General features: G+C 48.0%; 1 protein-coding gene across 2 annotated transcripts in view; it reads left to right on the top strand.

The window, feature by feature from the left end:
- ppargc1b (peroxisome proliferator-activated receptor gamma, coactivator 1 beta) overlaps positions 1-25,169 on the top strand; it is a 34,199-nt gene that overhangs the window by 4,844 nt on the left and 4,186 nt on the right. Inside the window, exons 2-10 of one of the 2 annotated variants that reach the window (XM_084706498.1) lie at positions 18,248-18,430; positions 19,161-19,352; positions 21,139-21,261; positions 21,581-22,559; positions 22,777-22,822; positions 23,321-23,385; positions 23,739-24,348; positions 24,565-24,637; positions 24,797-24,915. In XM_084706498.1, the coding sequence (XP_084562624.1) occupies positions 18,248-18,430; positions 19,161-19,352; positions 21,139-21,261; positions 21,581-22,559; positions 22,777-22,822; positions 23,321-23,385; positions 23,739-24,348; positions 24,565-24,637; positions 24,797-24,915 (2,390 nt within the window). The remainder of the gene's footprint in view (positions 1-18,247; positions 18,431-19,160; positions 19,353-21,138; positions 21,262-21,580; positions 22,560-22,776; positions 22,823-23,320; positions 23,386-23,738; positions 24,349-24,564; positions 24,638-24,796; positions 24,916-25,169) is intronic. The other variant, XM_084706505.1, reaches the window with a different exon arrangement.

Below are 25,169 nucleotides of genomic sequence, written 5' to 3'. Positions count from 1 at the left end.
CGACATGCTCTAACCTGTCGTCGGAAACAACTCTGAGGAGTTGCTGTAAAAGTGCGATAGCTGGGCGACAACTCTTGTTCTGTGTGTGTGTACAGTGTGAAGCTTTTGAGGCGTGTGCAGTTTGACCTCAGGGACTGCTGTCTGAGATGTGCACAGATGCAGGTAAACAGCCAGGTCCTGGTGGGGGCTGCTCAACATGTATGCTGTTTCAATGCTGTGTCATCAGAACGGGAGAATGGAAAGTGTACAGGTGTGTAGAACTGCCATGGTGGTGCTTCTGCCGTCAACAGGCCCCTATCTGCCAACCCAGGGGGAGAGAGGTTCAGAGACAGGGGGAGGAGCATGAGGAGGAGAGGCAGAGAGAGAGGTTAAGAACAGTTGAGAAGTTCAAAACAGTACACACACACACACACACACACACGGTTTTCCAAAGGCGTTTGTCCAATCGGGGCAAATGACAAACCCTCCTTCACCACTAGGGCACTGTGATCACAGGTTAACAGATTGCTCCTTAGTTATTTCTACCACTCTCCCCTTTTCCTCCCCCTTTTTTCCTCCCCCTTTTGCTGACCTAGATCAGCGGTGAACTCTCCTAGTGATGGGGAGGCTTAGGCAGGGATTGCGTGACTGGAGAGATCCGGTAAGGGAGCTCCACTGGGCCTGACCAGAGACTGGCAGCTTGACATGGCTTTACTGACTAAAAGCTCAATCACACACACACACACACACACACACACACACATACACACACACAGCTTCTCACACCTGCTGTCCACGTATAAGTACCTGCTAAACGGGTCTTTTAATGCAATTGGGGAAAAAAGCGACTTGTAAACGCCTACAGTACATAAAAAGACACCAGTACGAACATACAGTCCAATAACGTTGGAAAATATTTACTCTAGAGCCTTTCACTTTTTCCACACTTTGTTGTGTTTATGTTTAACATTTATGAAGAAAGGAAGGAACATAAGACACGTTTTGCAAGTTAATGAAATATCTTATTTAAAGTATTCATAAAGTGAAACTGAAAGTATTCCAACCCGCAATGACACTCCAAATTAACTGTTAATGTGTTATCCAGTTTCATTTGATCAACCTTGAAACGTTTGTAGAACATGATTGGAGTCCATGTGGGCATGATTTAGGCAGGCACACACCATACTGCAAGCTCCCTCAGTTCCCAATGCCTGCTTAGGATTGAGGAAATACTGAGCAGAGACTCAAAGATTCTCAAAGAAAACCTGCTTCAGAGCGAACCTGCTTCAGAGCGAACCTGCTTCAGAGCTAACCTGCTTCAGAGCGAACCTGCTTCAGAGCGAACCTGCTTCAGAGCGTACACAACCCCAGACTGCGGCATGAATTCACCTTTCAGCAACCCTGGAGTGACATGTCTCCTTCATCCAAAGCCTGAATTGCATAAAATATCTGCATAGAGACCTGAATATATTGCAGTTCACACTCAGCAGCACTCATCCAATCAGGAGGGAAGGAAGAAACGTGCATTTTGGATGAGTGGAGAGCAAGGAAGGACCTGAGGAGTTTGTGTTGTTGTCAACTTGTTCTAAAAGAATCTCTTTTTATTGGGGTGGTTGGAAAGACTTTCATGTTCTTCAACTAGTGGGGGCTTGTCCTGTGATGTGCACATATGGCTCTGTAATGTTCCTGCTGTAGTGTTTAAAACATACCAGAGATGATGTTGAAATAACAAGGGTGTGTTTTAATGACTCATATCAGCTAGGGTACGTGAGTAGTAAAATGTGTGCTCTGCGTTCATTTTCATTCACTTCCTTGTTTGTACCTTTCCCATTGACATGGATAAGAATAAGAAGATAATCATGACAAAGTGAATGGGTGTAAATCATTTGTAGTCTTCCGTCAACATTTACAAGTATGTAAAATAACGTCCTCTTTCTGAGCATGTGTAGCAAGGACAAGTGGCAGTTTCATTACGTTCTGAAGTGAATCAAAGGCTTTGGGAAGGTAAAGTGTCGTATCTTTGCCCATATAAAGACATCCCCTCTGATCTGGAGCTCCCGTCTCTTGACTTTGTCCCTAGAAGTTCAACAGCTCCACCATACAAACTTATCAGAGTTTGTGGTGTGTCTGCTTTGTGTTGGCCTTTCTCCCTTTCACCTGGTGAAAGCCCCCACTATCCGCTTTCACAAGTTAAATAATTGTGACATGGTCTGATTGGTGTAATTGCTGTTTGATTAGCATGGTTGTTTTTTGGTGCAATCTGGGAGAATTTGCATCATCAGAACCCTAACCCAGAATCCCTTGTACTTTTCTCCTCTCTTAGAACTCTTTCTACAGCACATTTCCCTCAACACTTTTATGTCTGACCTTGTTTCTGCATCTGTTCCACGTTCCCTCTCTCTCCATCTCTCTCTCCCTCTGTCTCTCCCTCTCTCTCCATCTCTCTCTCCCTCTCTCTCTCTCTCTCTCTCTCTCTCTCCCTCTCTCTCTCTCTCTCTCTCTCTCCATCTCTCTCTCTCTCTCTCTCTCTCTCTCTCTCTCTCTCTCTCTCTCTCTCTCTCTCTCTCTCTCTCTCTCTCTCTCTCTCTCTCTCTCTCTCTCCATCTCTCTCCATCTCTCTCTTTCCATCTCTCTCTCTCTCTCTCTCTCTCTCTCTCTCTCTCTCTCTCTCTCTCTCTCTCTATGTCTCTCTCTCTGCTTTTGCTCGTTTCTCTGTAAAACCTTGCCTTACCTCCAAGTTGTGTTTGAATACTTCCGGCAGCAGTGTATGGGAATTGCATACAGTCTGGCGGTTTGTAGATGTGGACATCACAAGTTCCTAGACACGTAGTCAGAGCTGTGTATGTATTCTGATAACCATCTGACTCTGCATCAGCCCTCAGACACAGATCTCCAGATACCTGCTCAGTATGACAGATTTAATTGACTTCCTTTGGACTTTGTTTTCTATGTGTAATGTGATAAGTAGGTTGGTTTAGTGGACAGGAACGGTAAAATGAATGTGTACATGTGGTAGATGTTCACCCACAAAATAGCACTGATCACATGTCAAGTGTTTTTTTTGGGGGGGGGGTTTTGGAGTGTGTTGTGTCTAGTAAAAGTCTGAGCATACACAAACCTGGCAGAGTGCTAGAGAAGGCTAATGTGGAGGGGGGTTTTGATGGAGTATTGATTTCTCCGCAGGTATTTGACTCCAGGTGATTTTAAGAAGAGGGAAAGCAATTTGGCACACAAGCCCGCTGCCCAGACTACTGCTCTGGGGACCAGAACAATTTTTTTTGCCTTTCGATGGTGTCGCTTAAAGACGACTATGAAGCCCCTGGCTGACTGTTAGGACTCTAGAGAGGATGTGAAAGGTAGACTACTCGAGGGTACATTAGTTTGGCCCTTGATAATTTCTTTCAGGTATATGTCAGGAGGACTATACTTCATTCTGTCTTCAGGCTGAGAGACCAGTGTGGATGTCCTTTGTCACTTTGTTAGCAAAGAAAGAGGCCCATGGATTTGAAAAGAAAATTCACCCACTCCTTTTGGCTTGCTTAGAATCTTTAAAGGTCCAGTTGCACATTCTAGAAGTTTCATTTTTTTGTTCCATATGGGCTTGGTGTCTCTAGCGAGGACAAGAACATGGTGGTTTTGGTGGTGTCACTACATAACCACCATCTCTCTTGATGTATATTTGTGTGTGTGTGTGTTTGTTCAAGAATCATTAGAATGGGAAAGGCACACTGAGTCATTTGTTTGGTGCCAGTAGCTCAAGGTTGGCTCACTAAAGAGCTGAATAGAACCCAGATTTGTTCTAAAAGTTGTCCAAGTTCTGTTTGTTCCCTGCAACGAAAGCTGGGTTTAGTAAAGAACTGCTAAACAGGAACATTTAACAACCGTACACCTCATTTTATATCATCATTGACAATTTTTACAGAACACATGATTTATTGTAACACATTTCCCAATCCAGCCATGAATGGTGTCATTGCTGGCCTCTGGCTTCAGTATGTCCACATGATGATTTTTAAGCAAACGGTGTAAGGGCTTGACGATGAAGTCTGGTGAAATGACCAAGTTGCTCACCCACCACCCTTGCATTAGTACATTGCATCCATAAACACACACACACGTGAACTATTTGAGGAGGCGAGTGGGAGTTCATCAATATAGAACTTACAAAACAACCATGAATATTTCAGTCATGCAACCTGGGGGGAGGGATATTCCCTCCCTCCCTCCCTCCCTCCCTCCCTCCCTCCCTCCCTCCCTCCCTCCCTCCCTCCCTCCCTCCCTCCCTCCCTCCCTCCCTCCCTCCCTCCCTCCCTCCCTCCCTCCCTCCCTCCCTCCCTCCCTCCATCCATCCATCCACTCCCTCTCTCTCGCCCTTCCTCTCGCAATCTCTCTCCCTAGCTCTCCCCGGTATTAATAGATAAGCCCCTTGATGGTGTAGCGTACAGGGACATAGAACCTAGTTTGAACCTACACCGGCTGAAATGTAGGTACTTTCATCTCAGGCACAACATCCATCTTTGCTGAGAGCCTGGGGCTGCCATTAGCAGAGTAGGATGGCTTCATGTACTGCCAACATGCCTCACAGAAAGGCTCAGAAATACCACAGTGCCATGACAGTCACTTGTAAAACATCTGACTGAATTTCAGATTGTCTTTAGTACAAATGGAATCCTGGGATTTGGGGCTATGACAATTAAACAATGCTTTTGTTTTATTTCTTGGGGGTGTCATGTCATTTACCAGCACGTGAGAGAGGGGTACTTGCACGTTGCGTCAGAACTTGGAACAACACGGCCCACATGGACGTCAAAACACACTGGTTGAAAACGCCCGGGGATATGTATTGAAACGTTTGGACGTTGCTCGTCCGCTTTACACATGTTAACAGGCACTACAGAGACACTTTGGTTTCCTCTCCCATGACCCTGGTTTCATTTTGCGCGACCCCCACAGGGGATCACGACCCATGGTTTGGGAATAGCCGGGGTAGTGAAAGAGAGGAGGGAGAGAGATATGAACTACACACAGTGCTAGAGAGAGACAGAGAGAGAGAGACAAAGAGAGAGACAAAGAGAGAGAGAGAGAGATACTGTAGATGTGACTGTAGACAGTGCTGGACGGGATGATCCACACATGAGAATGGAGATAGGCAGGCGGATCAGCCCACTCATCATCAGAACATCGCACCTGAGACAAAGTCCTTCGTGGCTTTCCTAATCCATCTCTGTCCTCTCTCTCTCGTCTCTCATTCCATCTCTCTCTTACAGACTGAACACTTTCTCCCTCCTCTTATCTCCTTGGCACGTAGGATAGTGTGGTGGTGAACCAAAGTCCATAGGAAGGTGGTGTGTTTCAAGCTACTGGGGGACCAGTATCAAAACATCTTGCGACATGTCCTGTACTTTCTTATCAAGGGTTTATCAACCTGCTTTGGACTATTTTTTTCTGTCTCTTCCTTTTCTGTTACTATACATTCAATGAGGCAATGAAAACATACACACACACACACACACACAATCCCACAAGCACTACGGAACACACAGACTCTTGCTCCTCTATCGCTCAAGTTAGCCAAGCGGTTAGGGACATAAAAGAACAGGGCTTTAATCATCCACCCTGACTGGTGTGTGTGCGTGTGTCTGTGTGTGTGTGTGTCTGTGTGTGAAGACTGTGGTATTCCTGGCGTGAAGGTCACCATAAACATTTCTTTCGCTGGAGGTCACCAGAGAGACACACAGGCATGCACACGCACACACGCACCCAGGCCAGCCTAGCATGTCCTCCACTCCATACACATGAAATGGGAGAGATATTCTCCTTGTGTCACCAATCACAAGGTGCCAAATAGAGCAGGAGTGTGTGTCTGTGGGCTGTTTACTGATTCTCAGAAAGCAAGCCTGGAAGCAGTCTCTCCAACCACAGCCAAGTTCAACCTAAACTGAAAACAGGCTGAAGGTTTACACAGACATGGCAAAAAAATAGCACCACTCAAACGAAGATAAATAAGGCACCAACAATAATTTGTCTCATCATTCCACATGTCACTTCTGGATATGTTCTGGATGTATCCTGGCGGTAAAAGCAGTCCGCCTCTAAGGTTTGAATGCAGAGAGTGACATCCGGTGCGACGTCCTTTCATGTGACAGCTGTAAAGTTCAAAGCTGTTGCGTCACGTCTGATCAGCAAGCAGGCCTTATTTAAAGTGCTGCCGCACCAGTAGCCTGCGCAGCCACGTGACATGTATCAGCAGACACACAGGCAAAAGCAGCACGTTTCTTTCACACGACACACACACATGACACGGCCAAGGCCACAGACACATGCTGTCGGGTTAGCAAAATCGAATTAGCTTGAACATTTCCAGTCAGGGTCAAAACGCTTGGTATTGCACTGAGGAAGTCGACCCCACGTCTCTCTTTCTCTTTTTGTTTGTCCGTCTGTAACTGTTTTCGTCAGAAGGTGCTTTCCTTCCTAATATGGTTCCTTTTTCATGAGACCAGACTGTCACATGCAGTGGAAGGCGGCCTCGCAGTTGAACTAGCGAGCTCCCCTCTGCTGGCCCTGCAGTCGCTATGATACTGCATACAATCACTCTACTGCAGAAGCAAAAGTTCCCCACGTTGTGAAGTAACTGGGGGGTATTTTTTGTGGAGTAAAAACTAGAACATACTATAGCGGAACTGTTTGAATTGTCCTAACTGCTCAGGTCCACTCTCTCCAGCCAGTCAGTAGATCTATTTGAACATCTGATAGCGGCTGATGCCATAGATCTCTGGAATGGCTCAGTTGAGCTCCTCGATATGGTCGGTCTGTTACTGCAGGTGTTCCGCTGTCTGACCAGAGAGTCATGTCACACGTCGTGAAACGTGACATCATATTCTTGATGCATTCTCTGTGTGTTTTGAGCATGAGCTAAGCTAGCTGCACGACAGCTTGGTCGGTTGACACGCATGACAACTAGGTAGGTTGACACTGTGTGCGTACGTGCGTGTGTGTGTGTGTGTTGGTTTGTGTGTTCTCTGTGCCGCTGATGAGAGCAGATGGATCTCTGAAAGAGAGCGAGGGGGAAAGAAGAGTGATGGGGAGGAAAGGTGGTGATAATGTGTCACGAAGGCATCCCTCATTTTGGCTGCTCAAGGACAGACCTGCTGATTGCACCGGCTGGGGGCCAGTTGTGTGTGTGTGTGTGTGTGTGTATTATTAGTGTGTGTGTGTGATGGGGTGCACAGCGGGTGTAAGGGTCGGTGGGTGTATTTGATATTTGAGGTAGAGGGACTCCATGGGAAGTGAGGGGTCAGATAGGGTGTAGTGGGGGGTAGATATTTGATCTCCTACATCTGATATATTGCCTTAGGTGTCTGCATGTCAGCAACCTTAATCCTCTCTGACTGGCGGTCAACTGGCACGTGGAAGTGCCAGTAGTTAGTGCCAGGTTACCATTTTCAAAACACTCCTGAAACACACCCAACCTAGAAAGTGCTACGAAAACAGTAGTAAACATTAATCGTGAAGTGTAACATGTGCTCGTGTATTAGTTGTGATTATTCTCTTTCACTGAGGCCTTCCGCGGATCCCCAGACGTTGCAGCGACTTCATCTCAACTGTGTTCGACCAGCGAAAGCAAGAATAAGATACACCCCCCCCCCCCTACCAGCCATGTTGTCCTTGTAGCATGGAGCCATGTCCTTCATGGCCTTGGTGTCAGCAGATCTGGAGAGGAGGGGAGGGGAGACGAGAGGAAATGGAGCTGGGACAGAGTGCTGGGTACCCATGGGGACAGCAGCAGGGAGAACTGGAGCCGTGGGGCTGAGCTCATCCCCTCATGGTGTCTCCAGGGGTTTCTCCCTTCCAGACACATTCGTACTTCTCAATGCAAATTTGAGAAAACACTCGAATCATTAAGAAGGATCATGTCTATTAACGATATATTAGTGAATGAAAAGGCGAGTTTAGAAGTTCTTCACTAGTAGATTTCACCTACCTGTAGTTTGCTCACTCTGGTGAGGATTGAGGAAATGAAAAAAATAATTCCTAAGTGACAGGACAGTTTCTGAAGACCTAAGCATTATCCCTTTTACAGGGCAACAAGCCAATCACAGTGAGTGCTCTCCCGTCTTTGGCCATTCACTTACCACAAACCAGACAACACAACACACAGACACACAGATGGATAAACGGGGAAGGGAAACAGTGATTGTGTACTGTACCTCCTTACTTGATTTTACTTGGGAGAAAAGAAATGAATTTATAGTGCAGACAGACATGAGGCTAGATAGATTGATGGACTGATGTGAGTCATGTAAGTGCAAACGTGATGCATTTGACAATGCTGTCAGGCTGGAGGGAAATGGACTGAGAAACCACACCTCTGATTCTCTCTCTCTCTCTCTCTCTCTCTCTCTCTCTCTCTCTCTCTCTCCCCTCTCTCTCTCTCTCTCTCTCTCTCTCTCTCTCTCTCTCTTACTCACACAGACACACCTTTGTGCAAACGTTTTGTGTCTCCCACTCTCTTTCTTGCTGTCACCATCTTTTGTCTCTCTTCCTCGCGCTGTCTCCGTTCCATTTTCTCGGCCGTGGTCTTGAGTTCTCTACTGCAGTCACGTGCGTGTGCGACTGTGTGTACGTGTGCTCGTGTTCGCCAGTGTGTGTTGTCGTCTGCGCGAGTGTGTGCTAGTCTGTACATGCGGCTGTCGGCGCGAGTGTGTGTGTGTGGGAGGCACGCGGTTCATCTAAGGACAGCAGTGTCTGCTAGGAGTCTCTCTCCTGCTGCCAAAATGGAAGCATCCGAACATGAGCCATGGGGATGATCGCAACACGGTCTCTCGCACTAAGCTCTGTCAATTCAACACAGCAACCCTGTTGTCAACCTGTGGAACAATAAGCTGGCAACGGCAAAGACTAACTGGAGTGGGATGGAAGCAGCTCCTTCCCCCTGTGCCCCCATGCATCCGACTCTTCTCTGTGCTCAGCAGGGGGGCTACGCCACGTGCACGCAACACGTGTCTCCTAGCAACGCTTCTGAAGAGGGGGCCCCTCCCTGGGTGCACCTGACACAGTGTGGCGCATTCCAGAACTCCCACAGAGAAGAATGGGTCGCAGAGCAAGCCCGGAAACGGTTAGCGTTTAGCCGGTCTGGGTGTGTCTCCTTTGTCAAGGATAACAAAATATTGTGGGATTGTTGCCAGTTACCTACAATTCTCCCCACCCCATCCCATGCCCCTCCCTCCCCACACACACATCCCCTTGGCTGCCAGTCAGGCAACATTTCTGTAGCCAACAAACTTTGATCTGGGATCGACAGCACCTAACTGGAATGCCGGCTCCGATGTGTGTACTTTCACTTTGTTTGAGGGTGGCTCACTGAAAGAGCTTCATCATTCAAAACTGTTTTAATGTGATTCGTTTTTGTGATACTGTAAGCCTCAAAAACGTACGTACTCTACCGATGAACAAACAAGGTTTCTTCCAGCATACTTGATTCCCATTACAATGCTGTAGTTATGTTGGTCTACTGTAGACTGTAGATTTCAAACTTTTTGAGCACCTCACAGAACACCTTGTTTAGGCATAGGGATGAGGTTGTTATGTCATTCTGAGTTTATGGTTCTGGGTGTGTGAACGATTAATGGAATGTCTTCTTCTGTTTGCCTCCCATTGCAACAAAGAAGGGGATGTGGGGAGGGGACGTGGTGAAAAATCAAGTCAAGAATTGTGATGAATCAAGAATTGTTTTGAAATCGAGATGTCAACCCAATAATTAAATGGTACGAGAATTGAGGATTAGTGGATGGTATGGTTGGAGGGCTGACATGATTGGATCCACCCAATATAAGGAAGGCCAGTTCTATTTTAGTGTGTCAAAATACACACATTTTTGATCTAGCTTAGATCTATTGTCACAAATCTCACTACAAAATAGATCAACTAACTAACAACATCGTATCCTGAACAGGTGTTCTGTGTCCCAAGAGAAAGATGATCGTGGAACATTTAGAAATAAGGAAGGGCCAACGTGAACAGGTGTTCCTGAAATACGACACAGAGCTTGACTGAGTGACACACTGACTAGTTGGTGGTGTGACTGACCATATAACTGACTAGCTGGGTGGCTGATTGATTAGCATGCCGGCTAGTTTGCAGCTGGTTCCAACAATCAGCAACTTTGCACTGCGGCAAAGACACGTGTGTTTCCGTTAACTGGGTCCTTCTGTACAGCGGCTATGGTTAGCCTTCTACAATGCGACCCAAGCAACTCTTGAACAAGGCTGCGTTCGATTGGTTAGGTTGGGCTCTGCCCAATGTTACCTCCACCTCCTTCTGGCTAACCCTAACTCCTACGTCATCCGCTCCTCCTGGTGCTAACCTTCTCTCAGTGTAGAGGATAAATCATTTACAGGGCTTGAGCCTGAGGAGAGGAGGAAACTCAGGTGCTAATCTGATACTGCCGTAGCACCAAGCTGGTGGGGGGGGGAGACACCCATGCAAAATGTATCCCCGAAGGTTAGATGAGGACACAATAGGGGGCATCTGTTTTCAGCGCTAAGCAGCTGCCAAATGGATTTGGGGTGGGGGGTGAGGGGGTAGGAGATAGCCTTCAGTCCTATTGGGACTAGGAGATGCACCCGGGGGGAGGGGGTGTGGTTTGGGGGTGGTTGCTGTGGGAACCAGGGATCCAGAATCTTACAGAACGTCTCAACGTCCAGTGAGGGAAAAGACAGTTTAGCAGGATTACAAATGTACGATTGTAAAACGGACTATTGTCTATGCTCATGCTCTGTTTCACCAAACGTTAACCTCCCATCAACCTCCAATTGGTAATAACAGTGGATTACATGTCAGCTAATGAAGGTTGTCTATCAGTCTAAAAATGTATTTGTAGAGTCTAGATGCTCAGTTTGTAGTTCCCGATTTCTAAGGAATCAGCAGGGGGCTGTTTGTTCATTGCTGTCAAATCTCCTGCAGTAATCTGGAGCCAGAAATATGTCGGAAGAGAGAAAATAATGGGAATTAATCACAATTTGTATAATAAAAAATAAAAAAACATTTATTTGGGAATCGGATTTTAAACATTTGTAGTTTAGCGCACTGACCATCATCGGGAAAACTAGCCTTGTACAATCTCGCTTCTTGAGCCATTTAACCCATTTCTAATTATTTTTTGTATGTGCTATTTTGTCTTTTTTTGGGGGGGGCGTACACTGGTTGGTGTAAGGTAATGGCCTTAATCAGGTTTCTGTAGCTTGGCCCTTCAAAGCTCTTTAGACATTCCACCCCATCACACACATTATAGCACACTCACACTCGGCAGGGTAGGCAAAGTACTGAATAGGAATGTCTCCCAAAGGTTAAGCTAAACTTGTACGGTAGGAGACCCTCTTTTCTGACTGCATTACGCCACAGAGTCCAGCATCTGATTAGTCCATCGCAAATATATAAGTGAGGTGGTTTTGAAATAAGTAGTAAATAAGTCTGACCTCAAACTGACCTTTTGCTTATTTGCTGTGTGTTTTTGACTGAAAATATATGTTCCTAAAAAACAGTTTCTCCACAAGAACAATAACAAATACTAATCTTAAAGCTAATGAGGTTGCCCAGTTGGAAGCTTGGTTGTAGTAGGATCTGAAGTGACCTGGCACTAATTATTTTCCCCCACAACCCCACCCCCTTTGTATGACCTTAGCTGGTGGGGCTTATCCCCACAAATCATTAGTGGCCAAAACCGAGTTGCTTCTGACGCTTAGCACTAACAACCTTTTCTACAGTGGTAAATCATCGCCCAGCCATTGACAATAACTGATAATCTCATCCTCTTACAGCAACACCAGTCCCACCCCCCACACTCTAATCAGAGTCATTTTCAGTGATTGGGTGATAAATAGTGCTTGTAATTCCCACTGTTATTGTGGAACCTTTATCACCGCTAACATAAAAGATGAATCTGGGGAGCCTTCTGTGATGATGATGCTCTGCTAAGATTCATTTGTACTGCTCTGCCTGGATATATTGCAGAGCCAGAAGGGACATTACCAACTGTGCTAAGCTAGGTTGAGCAAGGCCCGCTACTGTAGCAGATGGTTCTGACTTTTGCTTAACCATCATGAAGACTGGATGACTCAGCTACCCCAGACACCCACTGCTAGCCCTGGAAGCTAGACAGTCAGGAGGGCTGGGAGGACATGAAAACAGAAATGCGGCCTGGAAACGAGTCAGATCCCACAGATAGATAAGGAGATATACAGGTAGTTAGGAGCACTAGAGCACCGACTCCTTGTAGCCCCTGTATTTATTCAGCTAATCCAATAAAGTGTCGACATCTGTGAGTTGATTGGAATTGAGTAAACTTGTTCAATGAAATATTACCTGTAAAGCTTCACTATATGAAGTATGTGAACACCTGCTTAGTATCCAGACACCTGTACTTGGCGGTAAAATGGAGCAAACATTTAGCCAGCCTAAATGCTAACTTTTAACAGGCTTTGTGATTAGTTAGCTTTTTTTACTTAATTGTAATTAATATTGTTTTTAAATTGTAATTGTGTGCCATTTTGTGTTTTGTTGATATTCATGCAACAAAAAGTAAACTTATAACACTTTCAACAATTTGCATAATTAAAAAAACTGGAATTGTAGCCCTTTTTGTGGCAATGTTTCCTGTGGAGCAGTAAACCATCTAAGCTTAAAAGATCTGTTGATATTTTTCAAGAATTATTTTGGGACGTTGTTTGTGTCGTATCTCTTTGTTCCCGTGCCTAAAAGCCGTCCCCAGAAGAGACCACCATGGCGTATGGACATGTGCGCGACTAGAACAGCTGTCTCAAGCTCTGTCCTTTCAACCTTTGGATCCCTCCAGCATAGGTCATGGCTGTGTTTCGGGTAGTGCTACGGTTTCAAAACAAACCACCCCGGGTCGCCCCTAAAATAGAGTTCTGGCAAACAGAGGAGGGGATATTTTCTACTTGCATTTCTCAACCACTATTGACCAGAGAAGAGAAACCAGAGAGAATGATTTATGGGTGTCACGACACATCAAGATCCATTTTGCCAAAACTCTCCCCTCGCTACTTGCAGAACCTCCTCCCCTCGACTCAAACTCTTCCTATATCCAGCCAACAATGCATCGCTGTAGAGGACTGACTTTGGGAACCACAGGTCAATGTCCTTGCTGCGTGTGTGTCCCCCCGGAGAGAGAGCGAAGGGGGGTGTGGAGGGGGGGGGGGGGCCTGCAAGTCCACTGCTGCAGAAACCACTTCCATATTTAGACTTGCATAGAGAGAGAGAGGGACAGTCGGAGATTTAGACATTCAGGGTAGATGCTATGCAAAGAGGGCGAGAATTAGACTAGACTGTAGACTGGTTCGGATACACTCTTAATCATTGCTACTTGTTATCAGTGTTATAAAATGACCTGCAGTGTGACCCCTGGAAAGGCTATATGTCTTGTGTGTGTTGAAGTTGGGGTGTTTCTACTGACATCTAGTGGCACAAACGTGGCCCCGTGGGTGGTTATTCAGGGTGACACGGTGGCCGTTTAACCCAGGCAGATGGACGTTGAGGTCTGTAATCCTATTGGATCCAGCTCTGACCAAGGCTTGTTACAGACTCGAGTCCTCACCAGCTGCAGTCAACATGGATCACACTGGCTGCATCCTGAAGTGACGTGTGGGGGGGTTGGTTACATCCCACTTCTCCCTCCCTCCCTCCCTCCCTCCCTCCCTCCCTCCCTCCCTCCCTCCCTCCCTCCCTCCCTCCCTCCCTCCCTCCCTCCCTCCCTCCCTCCCTCCCTCCCTCCCTCCCTCCCTCCCTCCCTCCCTCCCTCCCTCCCTCCCTCCCTCCCTCCCTCCCTCCCTCCCTCCCTCCCTCCCTCCCTCCCTTTCTCTCTCGCTCTGCTCCGTGTCCTCCATTATGGAGTCGTGACCAGTGGTATGAAAAGGGAGGGGGAGCGAGGGAGGGAGGGGAAGGAGGGTGTGTTTGCAGTGTGGAGTGATGGGAGGTGAGAGAATGGACACGTCTGAGTGTGTGTGTGTGTGTGTGTGGTATGGATCTCTCTCCTCGACTCCTTAATCCCGACGCAGGTACAAGCACCACCCTGGTCTTCCAGAGTAAAGCCACACCCCAAGCTTGGGCCTTTGGGCTTTCTACCTCAGCCTTTGTCAACCGCCTCAGCCCACCAGTCATGCATTTCCTTGTCAAGCCTAGCACACCCTTTTACCAGAATTTATCCCCTATACTTCCCTTCCTGAACAGTATCATAGTACAGCGAGGCTCTGCAAAAACATTTTTGATAGGCTATTTATTGATCATGTTAGTATTTCCGTTTTGTTTTAATTTGTATGTGTTTCTTTGTTTTTATTATCATTTATTTTCAGGTTTTTGTGTACCTAGACTATGGTCGCTGTTGCCTTATAGCTTCATTTAGGATCCGTTTTTGGTAAGAAAAAAAACAGTCAATCTTTTATGCTTGATCAGACTGAGCGCTACACTCCCTGGTATTTAGCTCTATGACGTATGATGTGGTTTTGTTCAGTAAAAGTTGTTCAGTTCTGTTCTACTACTGCTACTTGAGCGGCTTTAATTGGCCACCTGGTGGTTGTTTAGTAAACTCCCTATTCTCTCAGAGTGGGAGGGGGAATCATTTCCGCCATCCAATTTTCCTACAGTCTCTGTGTGCCTTATGCACTGTACCTGCCATCTGTATTTTTCTTTAGTAAGTGACTTCACTGTCATCAACACCTAGAATAATTCATAATTTTTATAACAATTTGATAAATATTGTTTAGATGAATCTCAACCCGGGAGTCAGATGGCTGAGCAGTGTTGGAGTTGGGATAGTAATCAGAAGGTTGCCGGATCAATTTCCTGCCATGCCAAATGATGTTGTGTCCTTGGGCAAGGCACCTCACCCTACTTGCCTCGGGGGGAATGTCCCTGTACTTACTGTAAGTCGCTCTGGATAAGAGCGTCTGATAAATGACTCAATGTAAATGTAACCCGTGGATTCACAGGGCAGTCCGCTAGCCAACAGCAGGTCTGCAGAATGGATTAATGTGGTCTCAGAATACAGTAGGGAGAAGAGCTTACCACTGTAGCTGGGCCTTTAGCCCAGCCTCAGACCTGCAACCTGCTTTTCTAAAGCCCAACCTTGAATGGTCAGTTTTGGCAGACTATCAAAGCTTTTTTTCTTAGTACTGAATTGGATTGACAGATCAGATCCCATTACTAGCCTACTAGGATAAATGTCTTTGAACCCAGCTCTTTCTCTCTCTGTCTCCTTTTCTTTTTCCTCCTCTCACTCAAGGTCTATGTCACCTTCTGTCTCTCAACCCTGTCGGCCTTCTCTTCCTTTCAGTCCGTTCCTCTACTCTGTTACTCCTTCCATACCTCTCTCCTCCACACCACATGTATTCCTCTATCCCAGTATGCCACTCATTGCTACACTCCCTCTTATTGCTGTTTAACTACACATTTAAACCTCCAAGCCACCTTGCCATTCTCTCTTTGATCCACCGTGGCACTCGCCCTTGGCTTGTAGTTGATAGTGAAGTGTCGGGACACAGACTTAGTTTAACTGCTAATCTGGCAACAATTTAGAGGGATTATAAAGGGGCATGGTGTCCATTGGTTGACTGAACACTGAGGTCACTGGCGTCGTCTCTCTCAAGGTCCATTAATAACTCCTGTAAGAAAAAAAAAAAAACCTGGCACTGTTGATGGCCTGCTGGCGACGTGAGGACACAGCTTAGAGACGACGGCATCACGGTCTGCTTCCTCCCAGCCTGCAGAGGCGCTAGAGAGTCCATCTCCATTCGGCACGACCAGAATTTCAATCCCGGCCTGTCACAAGCAGCTTGCGTAAGACAGCCAGTCATAAGACCAAGGATAACAACTATATATAACATACCGTAGATAGCCGGGCCGTCACAGTAGCCAGAGCTGAACACCTATCTGTTATCTTCTTAATACATCAGGCATGTTTCTTGTCAAATCTGCAGCGAGGTCGATCAGAGTAGCTGCCTCACTCTCTCTCTGTCTCTCTTTCTCTCTGTCTCTCTCTCTATCTCTGTCTCTCTATCTCTGTCTCTCTCTCTTCTCCCGTTATCTGCCATTTTGATGCGGAGCCATTGTGATGGGCAGAGGACAAAGGTCCGGAGCCGAGGAGAAGGTTGAGGCCATCCTTCTTCCTGATGTCCTGACACGTTGATGGAGTGACAGGCTAGGTGGCTCTTTCCCCGGCCGCCCTGCCTTTAACCTGTCAGTACGGCAGTACGGCGCTCCTTCTTCTGCAGGGTGCTCGTTGTAGCCCGGACAGAAACAAACCCTCCATCAGTGTCCTCCGTTAGACGTGCCATTCTTCTCGCGTTCGGCCATCCCTCCGTCCCTGTACCTCAGGCTGGCTCCCTGCGCTGCCATACTGGCTTTGCTGTATTTCCACATTGGCTCTAACAGATTGACACAGTATGCACACACGGTGCCAGTGGCCCTCCTATCCCGGATTCCTTTTTGTGTAATGAGTTGTTGCAATAAACCTCGAAGCTTCACACATCTCATGTGCACTGTGTACCCAGCGTCCTGTCCTATAAAGCCCTGTGTGTCTCGACAGGGATTCAGGTGGAGTCGTGTGTGTGTGTGTAAACACAATTGACGGGTCTGTGGTGTGTAAAGTCGGTGCTGTTCCGCGCGGAGAGACTGTGAGTGTGCGTTCACATGCTGTGCAGCTGTCTGTGCTGCTGTGTGTGCGTGCCTGTGCTGCCCACGTTCAGGCTGTGCTCGCTTCACATCCAGAGGGGGAGGGGAAGACAAAAGGGGGGGGGGGGGTTGAAAAGACGACGTCCGCCTGGAAATGGAGAGCGGTAGGCTTTGAAATGGATCTGCCTTGCTGATGATTTGCTTGAGAAGGAGGAGCGATGGGGGGGTTTGGTGTGTGTGTGTGGGGGGAGGGGGGGGGGCACTGAGCAAGGGCAGGGGATGAGTCAGACACGAGTGGAGAGGACTGTGAGCTGGGTGCTAAACGCTGCATGAAACACACGCACATTCCCTCTCACACACGCACACGCACACTTATCCCAGGAGGATCCACACACCTGCATCAGCTGCAGGGGAGGGATGAGATGGGGGATGGGTGTGTGTGTGTGTGTGTGTGTGTGTGCGCTCGGGGGAGGGTGACCTCGGGCACGGCCATGCAGAGGACATCCTCATCCCATCTTCTCTTCTCCTACCTACTGTCTCATCACCCTATCACAACCCTCATCCTGATCAACGTAGCTAAGCGGCTTGAGCAATCAGGCCGTTGCTGATACTGCTTGGGTTGAATTTGTCGACCAGCTACTTAGTACCACTGCATTTATGTGCAGTGAAAAAAAACGTGAGTGAACTTTGATGACATACAGTCTTTTTTTCTGAAATCAAGGACCTAAATACCATGCTTGCATGCAGATTGGTGTCCGAAAGATTGTGTTTGCAACTGCGTGTGAATGTGTCTGTGCCGGCTTGACGGCAGCTACAGAAATTGCGTCGAGAGAGTGTTGTATTGTCTGCTATTGACAGTGATTGTCCATGATTAGGCCCCGTTAAAGCAATTGCTTTGGTCTGAATTGACTGTCAGTGGCGTCTGCAGTTACCAGTTCAGCTCGAGGTCCACCGTAGCAACATGAATGGATTGGAGGGACGCACTGGTGGCCTGTGGGCATGGGCGCGTGTGTGAAACGGAGCTGGAGTATTCAGTGTTCGACTCCATCAAACATACATAGGGATGGCTCTGTGGTTAAATATGAATGTGTTTGGCCCCCTTTGTGGGCTCAACAGCCCAGGTGTCTTATACACATGCATACACGCACAGCACTGTACTCGGCCTTGAGATCAGGACGGTAGCGTGATAGTTCTTTTTATCTTTTCACTGTAGTCGTCTCTCTGTAGGCCTGGTTTGGACTGGTGTTTTTTTCGGTTTGTTTGAAGACGAGGACAGGCTCCGGAACATTTCCGCAGTGTGTCTAGAATGTTCTAGAAGCAGGATGAATAGAAGAAGACTTGACAACAACAATAAAACAACAACAATAAAATAAAATAACTACATATTCTTCCTGTCAGTAAGGTACACTACCTTTAGTTACATGGTTAGCATGGTTCGCTACTAAACTGTTGCCCAACACAGACTGTTGGACTCCCCCCCCCTCCTCCCCCAAATAATGTTACCCTGTATCAGCAAAGAAGCGACCCTTTGAACCCACGCTAATGTGACCTTTCTCTCTCTCCTCTTCTCGCATTGTCTCATCAGTATGGGGAGGAGGAGGTGTGTTCAGACCGCCTGGATGCAGACTTCCCGGACATCGACCTATCACAGCTGGACGCCAGCGACTTTGACAGCGTCAATTGCCTCAGCGAGCTCCACTGGTGTAACGACCAATCGGACGTCTCGCCTGCCTCCGTTCAGTACAGCACAGGAGATCAGCTCTTTGAGGTGAGACACCAGCCAATCATAACCCACCACGAGAGGGGCGGAGTTCTAGGAGCCTTTTCAGCATCAAGAGAGAGGAAGACTGCAGAACTGCAGATCTCCTCCCCCGAAACCTCCATGGATGAATCCTCTGTAGTGGTCCTGTACTGGAGTTTGTCTCTGTAGTGGTTATATCCCTGCATCATTTTAAGATTGGAAGGGCAGGACAATGTGTCTACCCCCTGGCATGTCCGCGGTCTGCCTGCTTACACATTCACCTACATCTGCTACCATATGTATCAGATCTCAAATAAACCCCTTTGGTTGCTGCTGAACTCAACTAGCTGGGATCAGAGTAGCACAGATTAACAACTGGACTATATTCCAGACAGGCTAACGGGTTATTGATTTGACTAATGCACAGACGTGTATATATATATATATATATATATATATATACAGATTTGTATAGGATGGGCTTGATTCACAAGGGTTCCAGGGTTTGGTTACCATTGGTGAGGCGATGATGCCATGTGCAGATAGATCTGTTTTGGGGATGGGAAGAGAAGACATCGATCTGTTATCTCTGTTCATTTAACCTTGAAGTTCGACTGTACCATCAGTGCCCCATGAGATGCCTGTTCCTGGAATATACCAACCGTATAGGATATGGACATTCTGTGTATATACTGCAAGCACCATGCTCCTATCGTAATTGATCTGGTGTTGCTCTCTATTATACCGCCCCCTGCAGATAGAAGAGGAGAATGCGGCCCTTCTGGCTGCCCTGACAGACAGCCTGGATGGCATGGTGGAGGACGAGGTGGGGGGGCTGTCCGTGTTCCCTTCTCTAGGGGAGGAGCTTGAGGAAGATGAGGAAGACCTTCCATTGGACACTGAGCGCTTCCCAGAGTGCCTCAGTGCAGAGACAGAAGACCAGTCTCTAGTAAGAACCCTTCCTTGCTGTTTAAGTGGATGTGGATGGCCCTCTGCTCTGACTGCCTGACAGCATGGGTTTGATAGGCAACACAGGTCTGAACTTTTCTCATTTTGGGCTTAATATATCATTTAAAGTATTTTTTAACAACTGGTAAAAACGTCCTGTTAATAACGATGACTCTTACAGAAAGGCAGGCACAGGTTGGCTACACATGCCGCCTGGGATAACTTCAAAAACGGATACATCTTGCTCTTTGTTTCTTTCAGTACTTCATGTTCTATGTTATTTTCACAAGACAGTAACTCTTCACAAGCTCTTAACTCACAAGACAGACTCTACTGTACTATAGGTTCCTTCCAGCCTCCAATTTGACCTGCCAGGTCATGGAGTCCACCTTTGATCCTGTGAATCCTGTGACCCTAGCCCACTCTTTCCCTCTCTCACTGTGCTGTGGGATTCCTCTGTCCTTCCTCTCTTCAGTCACTCCTGAAGGATTAACATTTCCTTCTCTCAGTGTAACAGAACCGTTCTAATTACCTCAGGTTGTTACAGGTATTTGTGGCGCTTGTTTCAAGACAAAATACCTGCAAGTTATGCTAACATGTTGACATTGTTTGAAGGGTTGCACACATCGTATGTTGGGAAGGGTTACAGACAAAGACACCGTTGTTTGGCTACTGAATGAAACTAGAGTAGCTGCCTGCCTGTGTAATACCATGGTTACTGTAGAGGATCACTGTGACAGCACACCATTGTGAACAGATTGACTACACACTGCACAGAGGCCTCTCATTCAAATAGTTGGAAATGGTGCTAACCTCAGCTGGCTATAGTATGTAAATAGGTAGGAGTAGCAGGAATAAACATGTGCCATAGGCCAATATAGTTTCAGCCTCAAACGTAGACTAATATAGGAGAATCGTAGGGGTACAGTGACCTTTTACAAACACATTTAGCGTCAATTTAGTGCAGTTCACCCCCAAACTAGTTTTCATTTACCAGATTGATTCATCCACTATCCGCCGCTTGGGAGTGGAGACATGGCTGGCCTGTTCTGAAGACCAGAGCTGTGACTGCAGGCTGTGGACCCCCTACTCAGGGCTGTCCCTATGCCTGACCAGAGAACAAGGCGTCTATTGAGCTGCAAAGGCTCGGAAATTGGGCCAGACCTCAAAAACAGACTGCTCCACAGTTCCATTTGTAAACCCCTCCTAGTGCCCTCTTCAATCTAATCCATTGACATAGAGACACCATTCACAACGTGAACCTTGCGCCAAGTTGGCACTGGCAGATTCATCCAGAAACTCAGAGAGTTGTCTTTCACCTACATTGTTATCTATTTGTACCAGGTTTAGAAAACATATCACAAGTGTCGGTCCTTAGGTAATCAGCCGACCTGAATCTCCATTCCTACTTTGTGGAAGTGTGTGCCTACGCCTGACGCAGAGCAGCAGTCGAGGATGTTGTTTTACGTAGAAGTGTTTCATCTGCTAATTCTCTACGGTCACTGCCCCACTTGTGCTCGTTAAGCCGAAAGAGGAAATAAACATCTGACTGAGTTGTAAATGTCTCCAGACAGTAAAGCTGATCATCAAGAGAGATCAGCCTTCAGTTTGCGGATGAGGATTTGATACCTGTCTGTACTTTTGCCTGTGCTCCTTTTGTGGCCTCTGTTCAAATAATGGGGTTATTTGGTGCTGATGATGCTGTTATTTGGGAAGGGGGTGAATGAATAGAAACAGTGTACAGAGAGATGATAGTTGACCCTCTCCTCGCTTCTCTCCCTCATCAGCTGAAGAAGCTTTTGTTGACGCCCCCTAATGTGCCCGCGGGCATCGACGCAAACAAAGAGGGGAGCAGAAATCGCAATAACAACAGGAGCCTTTACCTCAAACCCCTCAGGCCTCTGGTTAAGGTGAGTGCCACAAGACATAGAGACCAGACAGTACAGCTCAGGTTTTGGCAGCTGGGCCAAACTAATGGTCGACGAGTTCCGGGGAGCTATAAAGGTCAAATATCACATTTGTCTCCTGGAAATTGCAAGCATGTCCAGAAACGCTCTCCCAATCAGTGCATCTGTAGCAAACAGTGTTCAAAGGTGAGCGCGAGGCAGGCGTAGCTGTGGGCAGGCGGCTGCCGTGTCAAGCGGGAGGATGCGCTGCTTTGGTGCGCCGAACCCTAATCCGATTCCCGGTCAGCGTGGAGAGAGTCATTCTGTGTGTTTGTGCTTGCAGAATGAGAGCCCCCTAAAGTGCAAGGCCCGCGCGGTCCGACCGGCGGGCCACCTGTGCACGGAGCTCCATCGACACCTGACCACAGCACGGGACGCCGAGGACACGCCCTCCGCCGACGAGGACGAGGAGGACGACGAAGACGAGGACGACAGCGACTCGGAGGAAGAAGACGAGGAGGACGAGGAGGACGAGGAGGACGAGTCGTCAGGCAGCGAGGCGGAGGGCCCCCCCCGTGCGGCCGAGCCCCTCAAGCCACAGTTCTCCTCGGAGAAGGAGCTGCACTCTGTGGTGGAGCTCATTAAGTACATGCACACGTACTGTCTGCCCGCGCGCAAGCAGGGAGCCTGGGAGCGCCGGGAGCGCGAGGGCTCCGGCTTCGCGCGCCGGGCCAAGCCCGAGGGCTCCGCCGCCCGCAGCCCCCCGAACTGTCTCAAAGCAGCCGCCCCCCAGGCCCAGGGCGGAGGCCCGCGGCCGCGCCCAGCCTTCTCTCACCAGCGGGAGGTGAAGGCCAACTCCCTGCTCCGCGAGCTGCTGGAGGCCGTCACGTCCTTCGACGTCAGCAAGCCTTACAGACTGCACAGCCCCCCCTACATCCACTGCAGGGGACAGCACACCAAGGCAGCCCCCGCCTCCGCCGAGCCCCCGCAGAGTCCCAGCCAGGCCAGTCATTCATCCAGACCAGACCTCCCCCTGCCCACCTCCTCCAGGGCTGCCCCGGAATCCCCCGGCCCCGGGAGTCCCCAGGCGGACGACTCGTCCTTCTCGGTGCGTCGTTCCCGCCGCCTGGCCTCCTTCCCCAGCCGCTTTGCCAAGCGTGTGCGGCATGGGCGCGTGAGGGTGGAGTCTGGGGCAGGGCAGGGCGGCAGCCAGGAGACAGCGGAGGTCAAGCAGCACATGGGAAATCCGGCGGGGAAGGAGACGGCTTCTGAGAGCAGCCTCCAGAACCAGGCAGACCCTGGCCACTCCTGCTGCCACAAAGGTAGGAAAAACCAACGAGTAACAAATGCTCCAAATGAGATTGATCCTCTTTAAGATTGAATTGTGCAATTCAAATCATTTGTTACGCAGTCTAGTAACCCACATTCAGACAGAAGCACAGAAAAGACCACACATTCTCTCTCTCTCTCTCTCTCTCTCGCTCTATTATGGAGTTCTGACCATTCACATAATCACTGGTGTTTCTGTTCTAATTGCAGAGAAACGATCCTGCCTTTGTCTTCCGTTGACACAGAAATCGACAGGGTTGGTGTTACTGTCTCTTTCGTAATCCTAATCCACACTGGAAATGCAACCTGAGGTTTAATACAAAACAACAGAGCTTTGGCATGTATAGTGTTTGCATTCCTAACCTGAAAGCGAACACTCTGTTGTTTGGTTCCAATGGACAGGTGGACAAGTTTAGCACTCAGGTGTTCACCAAACAATCCCTCAGAGGTTCTGCGGACTAGGAAGCTTGTTCCCTTCTCCACATTGTGTTTTTATAGTCAAATACTCACACATTTTACTCATAAGTCCAGACTGTCTCAGACCAGTGAAACATGAGTATACAGAAGCACTGTAAACAAAAGTGAAGTAAAAAAAAAAAAAACCTGCAACAGACATCTACTAGAAAACCCTAAAGTCCCAGACAAATTTGAGAAGTGAGCTGTACAGTTTTGTAATATTTGTGTGTAGCTAACTTGTGTCGATATCTCTGCCTCCATCCCTCTTCTCTCCCTCTTTCTTCTTCCCCCTGAGCAGAGATGCACAGTACCCCAGCAAGCCCTTTGAGCAGCCACTCAGCATGGACCTGTGTGGCACAGCAGGTAATGATCACGCTGTTACTATTCATGTTGCTCTTCAGTCGGACTCTTTGTTGTTAAATGTGAACTGCATTTCAAACGACAAGTACGCATACGTTCTTGTAGCACCAAAGGCAAAAAATCGAGGCAGAAAGAGAAACGAGAGACAGTTATTTGTCCCCAGCTGAGATAATACCTTAACAGTTTTAAGCATGTTTGGCTGCCTTAGTGGCACATATGCTGGTATAGGACAAACTAGGGTCAAAGTTCATGACCCCGAAACAGAAATGCGAATGGAAAAATGTTGTGGTGTTAACGTGCATGTCTTCTTAGAGGTTGTGAGTTTGATTGGCTGACGTGCGTTCCGTGTTCCCCAGGCCTCACTCCCCCCACCACCCCTCCTCACAAATCCATGGAGGAGGAGCTGTTCAAGCCGGAGGGGAAGGCTGACACCCAGACCCAGACTCCGAACACCGCCAAGGGCTCGTGGCTGAGCCGCGCAAACGCCCGCAAACTCCCGGAGCAGACGGAACTCTACGCTCAGCTCCGCCGGATGGGCCAGGCCAGCCAGGACGCACCCAAGGCGGCGGTGATCCACCGGACGTTTGGCGACCACGATTACTGCCTCCTCAGCCTGGGGGAGAGCAGAAAGAGGACGGCCGCCGCGTTGTGCCCGTCTCCCTGGGCGCTGGAGAGGGCGGAGCGGGACGGAGACCAAGCCAACCAGGTGTTGGGGGACAGGTTCAGCAAACAGCAAGACAACAGGCTGAACACCAAAGCCGTGGAGGAGCCGGGCAGCAGGACAGCGGACGGGCTCCGGAAGGGCCGTGCCATGACGTCGGCCGCCCAGTCAGCGTCAGCCCAGGCCTTGTCCCCCCAGAACTCGGAGGAAGAGGGAGAACGGCCCTCTTCCTGTCGCTCTCCCTCGCCCATCAACCACAGCAGCTGCTGCCCTCCCCAGTCCCCGAGCAGCAAGTCTGACTTCAGGTGAGACTGATGATAGGTTTGGATGATATGGCTGGTGGTGTAAGGTTATTGTATATCTTTTTAGATTTACTTCACCGAACAGTGCGGTGTATCTGTGCGACTATCTTTGCTAGTAAATAAATGGAGACTATTCCCCTCGACAATGAAAGAGATTGTGAGTGAAGTGTAACTTCTGAACCTGCTGTTTGTCCTTGTTTCTTTTCTCATTTACCTCAGCTGTGAGAATGATGAGGCCTGCCACGACGACAAGCAGAGGAGCATTACCAAGTCTGGATCACAGAAAGAAGAGGTAGAACTTACACTAACATCTTACAATTAAGTTGTTTTTTTAATGAATGATTATATTATTTGTATATGTATCTTAAAACAGTTATACACAGTATTAGACGGCCAGACTATATTAGATGTATGTAATGTATGTCATCTCACATCCATTTTCCATTGCCAGGACAACTGCCAAGTGTTCTACATCCACAACCTGCCCAACAGCGTTACACAGATGATGCTAAGGAAGCGCTTTCAAGCCTTTGGAGACCCTGAGGACTGCAAAGTCATTATCAAGAATGAGTACGTTCTTGTCTTTCATAGTACATTTGAACTGAATTTGATTTACTTTACTTGTAATGGTTTATGCTAAAACTGTAGCTACATGATGTACATTCCAGAACCCCAAAGAGAAATTTTATCGTATGATTGTCTTAGTCAAGTCACCCATACAAGTAGGATATGTGGTTTGGATACAAATTTGAGTAACTGCAGCCCCACACATACAAGCATGATCAAGAAGTAGTTGTGTTTGATTCCCCACCCAAATGTAATCT

The sequence above is a fragment of the Hypomesus nipponensis genome, chromosome 1, assembly GCF_054491055.1.
Source record: "Hypomesus nipponensis isolate SF chromosome 1, ASM5449105v1, whole genome shotgun sequence".
Taxonomy (NCBI): domain Eukaryota; kingdom Metazoa; phylum Chordata; class Actinopteri; order Osmeriformes; family Osmeridae; genus Hypomesus; species Hypomesus nipponensis.
Note: the sequence above shows the minus strand (reverse complement) of the source record. Positions and strands in the feature narration are given on the sequence as shown.